The 7,929-nt window shown below is 35.5% G+C and overlaps 3 protein-coding genes across 3 annotated transcripts; 1 reads left to right on the top strand and 2 right to left on the bottom strand.

Annotated features, from left to right (window-relative positions):
* Positions 1-705: 705 nt before the first annotated feature.
* Positions 706-2,615, bottom strand: LOC124631508 (peroxisomal membrane protein 2). The gene is made up of 4 exons (XM_047165939.1): positions 2,344-2,615; positions 2,079-2,171; positions 1,699-1,984; positions 706-1,563 (listed from the first exon to the last, which is right to left on the bottom strand). Exons 1-4 carry the CDS (start codon positions 2,430-2,432, stop codon positions 1,474-1,476), a joined length of 558 nt encoding a protein of 185 aa, XP_047021895.1. The 5' UTR covers positions 2,433-2,615; the 3' UTR covers positions 706-1,473.
* Positions 2,616-3,658: 1,043 nt separating this feature from the next.
* LOC124631553 lies at positions 3,659-6,196 on the bottom strand. Its single transcript, XM_047166013.1, has 5 exons — positions 6,019-6,196; positions 5,767-5,898; positions 5,506-5,669; positions 5,322-5,415; positions 3,659-5,241 (listed from the first exon to the last, which is right to left on the bottom strand). Exons 1-5 carry the CDS (start codon positions 6,077-6,079, stop codon positions 4,145-4,147), a joined length of 1,548 nt encoding a protein of 515 aa, XP_047021969.1. The 5' UTR covers positions 6,080-6,196; the 3' UTR covers positions 3,659-4,144.
* LOC124631555 (thioredoxin domain-containing protein 17-like) lies at positions 6,180-7,919 on the top strand. The gene is made up of 3 exons (XM_047166015.1): positions 6,180-6,623; positions 7,319-7,400; positions 7,652-7,919. The coding sequence occupies exons 1-3, from the start codon at positions 6,479-6,481 to the stop codon at positions 7,803-7,805; spliced, it is 381 nt and encodes a 126-aa protein (XP_047021971.1). The 5' UTR covers positions 6,180-6,478; the 3' UTR covers positions 7,806-7,919.
* The last annotated feature ends 10 nt before the right edge of the window (positions 7,920-7,929 follow it).

Genomic DNA, 7,929 nt, shown 5'->3' with positions numbered 1-7,929 from the left:
CGCCCTCCACGCCGACCTCCACCGTCAGCAGCCGCTCGTCGCAGCACAGCTGGTCGCGCTCCCCGAGGCCCGACAGAGAATAAACCACCACCGGATTCGATAAACCACTACATTCCTTTTCAAATCGTTGCACGTACTAGTCAACTATAGTAGCCCTTCATGATAAATCCAAAAATGTTCACACGATCTTAATGTTTGGTCGATATTTTGTAAATATGAAACGTTTCTTGTAGCTTTAGGCCAAATTACAACATTTTTGATTGATGTTTTTATCAAAAAATAGTTAAGATAATATTTTATCTAGTCAAATGTGCTTATCTATCAATTCCTATTGGAAACGATTACTTGATCTCTAATTTATTTTGTTTTTATTTTATTGTTGGTAATATTATTTAAATTATTCAATCATTTATTTTGGTAAGTAACAAAAATACTCTAGTCAAAATGAGTACCTACTTTATTAAAAATAAAGTGCAATATATTTTATTGACGTCTGATATTTACAATAGGTAATTTATTTTATTAATTTAATTTTACTAGTCACTTTACAAACAATTATTTTCTATTTACCGAATTTTACTATAGCATAGGTGATACCTAATTATAATGTAGTGTTTAAGTGATTGTATTGTAAAACAATTGAAACTTTCTATTTGTTTCAATAACTAAGCAATAAATATGACGATATTCAATAATACTCAAGTGTAACAGTAAAAAACAGTTTAATAAAAAAATCTAAATTTACACAGAACTTATACATGGTTTGTATAGAGAAATCTCATTTAAATAAATGCACTGCGTAAGAATTGATTTTGCAGATTTGAATTTAGTGACATAGTTTTAGCAATTCCACAATTAATGTATATTCAACTAAAACCCTATTGGTACATAGATAATGGATCAATTTGCTGTTGTCAAATAAAGTACCCAGATACAATAACAGTATTTTTCATTAACAATACATGTTTATAACTTAATCCATTACCCGAATCTTCAAGTTTACAAATTCATGACTCTTACAGACACATTAAACAATAGTAAAGATGGTCCCACATTATAGAAACACTTAATTACGTTAATTAATGCTGTTAAATGCTAATTTGCCTTTGTTGCAAATATTAATATTTAATTAATTTTATCCTTATAATCAAAATCCTTTTTACAAAATTGAAAAATAAAATTCATCTGTGTGATAACTACATATTGCCCTATGTATCAAGAAGTATTAACTATGCCAAGATAAATTTACTTATCAGTACAATAACAGTCCTACACGCAATAATAATGTAACATGTAAAGACAAATTTAGATCACTGGATGGGTCAGCCCAGCCAGCCTGTTAACCCTTGATCCCATAAATTACTTCCGCTGACATCTTGTAAATATTTATAAAAAGATTGTATATTGGCAGTCCACCATCAGTAGAAATATATTTAGCATCCACCACCTTGTGCAGAGTATAAGTTAATTGCTTCAGTTCTTTTTCTGGCTCTGTTGACGTCTCTTAGTGGCCAGGAACATGGCCCAACCAAATCCAACAAGATTCATAAATAGAACTCGCAACTGAAACATTTTTTTAATCAATATAAGCTAGACATTAAACTAGGACATAAATAAAATTACAGCTGTAAATGCAGAGATACTGAATATATGTATAAAGTGTTCAAGTAAAAGTAGAGAAATAAGGGTAAAACTTACCATAGGAGGAACAAATGCTAGGTTGATAACTTGGAACAAAGTAAGCCATTTCCAGTTAGCTTCTAAAATAGGCAAGTACAATGCTAATAGCTGCTTCAGTGCTGCTTTGTGGTTCTTGCCTTCAAATCTAGCCAATGTGTAGAGTGAAAAGGCTTGCATGAAGGGAGCAAATATTAATCTTTCAAATAGAAGCTTCTTTGCTAGTGGAAAAGCTACAACTTCTTCAGGGAACATTCCTTCAATGAACTCATAGAAGTAATGTGGGATAGTTCCACCAAACAACAATCTGCAAAGGTAAAAAGGCACGCAAAGGTAATACCAAACACGTCACCAGAACATAGCAGAAAAAATAACTAAGATTTTTTACAAGATTTACATACCCATACAATCCAAAGGCTAAAACTGGGTCTAGCCTGATATTGTCGCCGGCAACCAACTGAGAAGCAATGCTTCCCGCGGTGCCCACCACGCAGCTGCAATTAATTTATTCATAAAGTTACAAAATTCAATATGTCCACGGTCATAGGTCAAACTTATGTGCAAAACAAGTTAGACTTTGGAATTCAACTTTGGACAACTACGTAATCTCAATAGTACTAGGTTCGCGACTTAATTCATGAATTATATACAGCTAAGATAACTCACCTTGTAATTGCTTTAGTTTTAATAGGATGTAAATACAAGTTTTGTAAATAAGATGCCAGCAAATTCATAATTGGTTTTGATAAGGCCATTTTTGCTTAGGATAGGTAACACGATATTACTACGAAGTATCACAGTAAGCTCCCTTATGATCTAATATGATTATTCTGCACGTAATTACAGAATACGCTGATAAAGAAAGTATTTTGTTATCGCTTATCAACAAAAGTACAACTGTTAGACAATGAGTTGCTAATCACTTTTGAGTTATGTCTTTACTGTCAAGTGTCAGTCAGTCAATCACTTCCACAGAGTGCATAACGAACGATTACATGTATTGGAGACAATAATAACGGTCGAGCGTTCTCTTTCCCGAACACTGTCCACCAAAACATGACCAAAACCTAAAACAAAAATTATAGGTTCTTTAGACCTGAAACAACGTTGAGCCTGCAAGAGCGCAATTTCCTAAAGAAGTTCCCCGTTTCGCTTTTTTTTTTTTTTTTTTTCTCTCAGGGGGAAAATCCTCATGGACTTCCCTACACCTGGGGTTGGTGGAGCGGGTGTGCCGGACCCTAACCGGCTAAAAACCCACCCAGTGTTGCCTTCTATTACCTATTGTCGAGGGCACGGGTATCGCCAAAGCATTCTTCCGCACCCCCGACAGGTATTGGCCCGCCAGATGTTCAAAGGCGGGTCTCGTCAACCTCTGTGGCCGTCACCCAGCGGCCACAGCAAACTCCACTATGAGAGGCGCGCGCAACACAACGCCACCGTCTCGAGGCCTGTGTCAGATCGAACGACAGACGCCCCTAGTCTGTCGCCCGCAGGCCGCGCCCTATGGTGGCCGGAGATCAGCCACCCTGCGACGCCCACCACGTCTGCTGCGGGCGGGGAGAGAGGAAGCAGTTTCTCTCTCCCTTTCCGCCGCCTCCTTTAAAACCCCCACAAAAGGAGGCGACGGCGTTCCACCCTTCTTCGCTGCCGACTATGCAGGACACGACAGCCGGCAGCGAAAGACTTCCTGCAGCATCTACTGCTGCCGCTAGGTCACGACGCTGCGTTGCCCATGCTGGGCATTCCACCAATGTCCCCGTTTCGCTTCCATTATGAAATTGTATCCTGTCTTATGCGATCCTGTTTGTTGAAGCTCCGACTGCAGCATGAAATTTAAATATAAAATTATTATTTTTTACACTTTATACTCGAATTTCTCACCAACTCATCAACATTTGCACGTCCTCCTTGAAAATGCAAGCATTATTTTTGAGTTTATCCCAAAAAAATATGTCGTGTGAATAAGGCTTTATCAACAAAATTTTTCAAATTTCTAAATCTTTATTTTGTATACTAAAATGTTTACATTATGCAAATTAATAATTAGATTTATATATTACTACATAGTTGCTAACATTAGTCACTTCACAACTCAATTTTCAGTAAAACTTCTAACTAAAAAAAATAATATTTCTTTTAGTTTAAAAAGTCAGTATCTTATTATTCGTTAATCAATTCATTTTACATCTCTTTACAACACAATGGCTACGGGAAGGTTTAGTTGGGTTTTAGCTAGCTAGCTAGCTAGCTTCGTGGTACATCAAGATAGTTTCAGAAACACAGACATGGTAAAATATTGCAGTTCTAATGATAAATCCTAGCCAACCTGTAGCTAAACATTACTAAATATACAATCAGACATCATTCATAAAAAATAAAAATTTCTAAAATTATAATAACAATATAAGTGCTTTCTTTACATAATTATTCTACAGTTAATTTATTTTGAATATTCACTAAAGGATTGCTAATTTTCATCATAGAGCTTGTCAAGCTGCTTTTGTAAATTGTGTGAAGTTAATGCTGGAGTGTCCGGGACATGACAGTTTCGTTTAGCGACTGGGGTATTCAGAAAATTCATGTGTTCCTTCATTTTCATGTACATGCTTAACGCCCGGTTACCCATATCAGCTTTAACTGGTGTAAGCGTTTCACTTGAAACATTTGGCAAGGATTTACAAATAACTTTCTTTCTCAGGCACAAGTTCTTTTTTGGTATCTTGTAAGAAGGTGATTTTGTACATGATTTGATAACTGAACACGGACTACTAACAGTTGCTTTAAGTTCCAGACCTGACTTCTCTGTTTTTATAGCTTTGGGAGATTCTTTGGTATTAATTAAAGTTTTGTCACCACTCTCGCCAGGTTTTTTCTCATCCTTGCAAGTCTTTTTCTCATTGATTAGTTTCCTGACATACTGCAGAGAAGTAAACTGTGACTCTTTTATTTTGTTTAAGGCAGTTATGCTGTTATCAATCATCCTTAAGTTGTGTACAGTCTGTTTCTCAATCTCTAACAAATCATCCAGTTCTGTGCTCATTTTCCCAGTATTAACGGAGGCTTTGTTGAGCAAGTCACATAGAGAAACTATAACACTTTCTTCCCTTTTGTTATTTTCGTTCAAATCACAAGGTTTTTCGAAGCTCATAATGGTGTTGTCGTTGAATACTGCAGAATTTTCCAGCCCACTGGACTGGTTAAAGTATTCCTTAACATTCCTGTAGTCTTTGAATGGTGTAGACATGGGTGGTGTGATTTCTGCAATTTTCTCTAGAGTCTTCTCCTCACAGATTGCTTTAATTTTGTCCTCTGCATCATTAATCTCTTTTTCCTTTTGCAAGAAGCTGGCATCACTAGACTTCCAAGATTCATTAGATACAGGAGTGTCAGGTACAATGGGTATCGGTTTTTTCTTAATCAATGGTTTTGGTGGAGGGAACTTCTTAATACCAGTGTGGTTGGACACATTCTCCTTATTGGCGAGTGTCATCCGGCTTTTGATGGGCTTGTTTATAACTGGGGTTTCAGATATGTTGTTTATGCCACTTATTCTCACTTGGCGAGCTGAAATAATATGTACAGATGTGAGAATTAGAAATACACTAATAATATAAAGTTATTTAATAAATAGGACTATACAATACCTTGTAATGAAAATAGAGATTTCTTAGGTCTGAATTCAGGTTTTGGAAACTTTGGAGATTCAGGATACATTGTTACTCTGTTAGTTGGAACTGGCTGAAATAAAAGGAATAACAATTTTTAGTCAACTATGTAACTTTCAAATGTATTTAAGAAGTGAAATGAATAACTTAATTAAGAACTTACTTTACTAGGCTTGGGTTGAAAGTTAAGAACTTTTCTAACTGGATTGTGTTTCATTTTGTTATTGGCTGTATGGCTCACTGTCTTGTCAACTTTTACTGAAGAGTTCCAAGTTTTTTTCTTAGACATTTCTTGGGCTGGTCTCCTTGGAGACTGTCCTTTTAATGCTGTAAAAATTGGATTGAAATTTAATTAAGGCTGTTTGGCAAAGATAGTTATTATGGTACAAAAAACCCTTTTTTTATATGGTTACAGATTACTTACTCGTGAGGGCCGCCCTCATTTCCGCGAACGTTAAGGGCTTGTAAACTTTCTCAGAGGTGTTAGACTGGAAATTAGTCTGGCGAGGCTGTTTTTTAGCAGTTAGGCTCAGCATACTATCTTTAGACAGGATACCTAAGAAACAAACAATTTAACTTACAGAATTTGTCCAATTAAGCATGCGGAGAATGCATTTCAAGTAATTTTCGTTAAAACTATAGTTGTTTTGAAAGTACAAAGTTTGAATAAACTTACCGCTAAGCTCGGGTAGCATTTCAGCCATCGTCTTAGGTTTTAAACTCGTTGCCGCATCCATGTTGGTCGATTTTTCACACAGGCACTAGTATAATTTAAAACGATTCAAATCCACACGAAAACATTCAAATAAAACACACGCATTTATTTTCATTTTTAACCGTTTATCTGTCAAAATCGTTTTGATTTGGCTTGAATTGTGTAGTCTGTTTCACGCAGATAGAACTGTAACGTCAAGGTGCCTGCCGTGTTGCCGTTTCCGTTGTTAAAGTACTCGCTTCGTCGTGTAAACCCGAACGGTGCCTGGAATTTATCACTGTCATTGTCAAAATATTGTCAGTGTCAGTCAGAAATTGCATTGCTTGTGTGTCGTATTCGTATAATCGTAAAGTAAATCAAAATATTAGTCGTGTCACGATACCGGTCATAGCAGGCTAAACTGTAATCTAATAGAAACAAAATGGTGAATACAGTTCAATTGCACGGGTACGATGAGTTCTCGAAATACATTGAAACCGTAGATCCAAAAGGCCCGCCAGTACTTTTATATTTCAGTGGTTCTAAGCTACCGTCGGGCGAAAGCTGGTGTTCTGATTGTGTCGAAGGTAAGTAATTAATTAATAAAACTAATTGAATTCTGTAATTAAGTGAACAATGCTGTGTTATTGGATATCACTAATATAGCCAGAGCTTTGTTGTCTGAACGAAGACTGTTCAGTTGAATTCGAATGAAAAAGGTTTTAATAGCATACGACCTTACTTTTTGCAAATAGGTAAATATAGAGGTTTTTTTACTTTGTTGTAGTAATTGACAAGAAACAGTAAAAGTCATTATTATTTTTCTTGTATCCTTGAGGCTCCATAAATGACTGTAAAAATAGAAAATATTCATGACTATGCTCATTTTAATGCTTTCGTTGAAAGGCTACCTCCTGAAGGGCCAAAAGCTTACTTCTTTTTCACTGGTAAAAGGAAAGATAATGGTCGTAGTTGGTGTATTTACTGCCAAATGGGTAAGGTATCTTGCACCCTACTGATGCAACAAATTAGTTGATACTGATGCAATTATTTATTTATGAAAATATTTTTCTTTGTCCAAAACAAAATTATTGCATGATATGAATCATGAATCTTAAATATTAAACAGGCGATAGCTATGTCATTTCACATTGAAAGTAACAACGTGGAATCTCAGTGGTGTATTGACAAACATTTATCATTGTTTGAATATAAAGAGTAAATAAGTGATATCACTTAAACTAATGGAAGTTGGTTGTTAATTTGTGATGTTTTATTGCAGCCGAGCCTGTGGTTAATGCATACCTGAGTGAGCTGAAGAAGGATATCATTTTTGCTTATGTTGATGTTGGTAATAGGGAAACGTAAGTATATTACACAAGACTTAAATACCAAATTTACTGAAAAAAATCAATACTGTTTAAAATATGGCATTACATGTTATTCTCTTTAAAATTATTTTATCAGTAAGGGATAATTTTCAATAGTCTTCCGCAGTTGAATTAATTATATGCAGTCTACCAATGTAATTGCTAAGGCACTTTTATTTTCTTGCGGTCATGAGTACCTGCTTAACAATTTTTGTAGGAGGAACTTATGTATGTTCTATTTCTAGGTGGAAAGACATGGCTTGTTCATTCAGAACAGATTCTCGCTTGAAGCTCATGGTCATCCCTACAATGATCGTCTGGAAGGGCGTGCAAAGACTCGAAGGTTCCCAATGTAACAAGAGGGACCTACTTCAAATGCTATTTGAAGATGAAGAGTGATATGGCTTCAAAGCCCTCAATGTAATTCTATACGTATGTTTTTGTATATAAAGGTACTAATAAGAGGCATTAAATGTTTATTGTTTAATAAATAAAATATTTTTACAACACATAGATATGGGTT

This window comes from Helicoverpa zea, chromosome 6 (assembly GCF_022581195.2).
Source record: "Helicoverpa zea isolate HzStark_Cry1AcR chromosome 6, ilHelZeax1.1, whole genome shotgun sequence".
NCBI lineage: Eukaryota > Metazoa > Arthropoda > Insecta > Lepidoptera > Noctuidae > Helicoverpa > Helicoverpa zea.
Note: the sequence above shows the minus strand (reverse complement) of the source record. Positions and strands in the feature narration are given on the sequence as shown.

Coding starts and splice junctions, on each gene's coding strand:
- LOC124631508 (XM_047165939.1), bottom strand. CDS start 2,432: ATGGCCTTATCAAAACCAATTATGAATTTGCTGGCATCTTATTTACAA. Junction 2,172..2,343: donor AAAACTAAAGCAATTACAAG/GTGAGTTATCTT, acceptor AATTAATTGCAG/CTGCGTGGTGGGCACCGCGG. Junction 1,985..2,078: donor TTAGCCTTTGGATTGTATGG/GTATGTAAATCT, acceptor TTACCTTTGCAG/ATTGTTGTTTGGTGGAACTA.
- LOC124631553 (XM_047166013.1), bottom strand. CDS start 6,079: ATGGATGCGGCAACGAGTTTAAAACCTAAGACGATGGCTGAAATGCTA. Junction 5,670..5,766: donor AATGAGGGCGGCCCTCACGA/GTAAGTAATCTG, acceptor CAATTTTTACAG/CATTAAAAGGACAGTCTCCA. Junction 5,416..5,505: donor TTCAACCCAAGCCTAGTAAA/GTAAGTTCTTAA, acceptor CTTTTATTTCAG/CCAGTTCCAACTAACAGAGT.
- LOC124631555 (XM_047166015.1), top strand. CDS start 6,479: ATGGTGAATACAGTTCAATTGCACGGGTACGATGAGTTCTCGAAATAC. Junction 6,624..7,318: donor GTGTTCTGATTGTGTCGAAG/GTAAGTAATTAA, acceptor GTTTTATTGCAG/CCGAGCCTGTGGTTAATGCA. Junction 7,401..7,651: donor GATGTTGGTAATAGGGAAAC/GTAAGTATATTA, acceptor TTCTATTTCTAG/GTGGAAAGACATGGCTTGTT.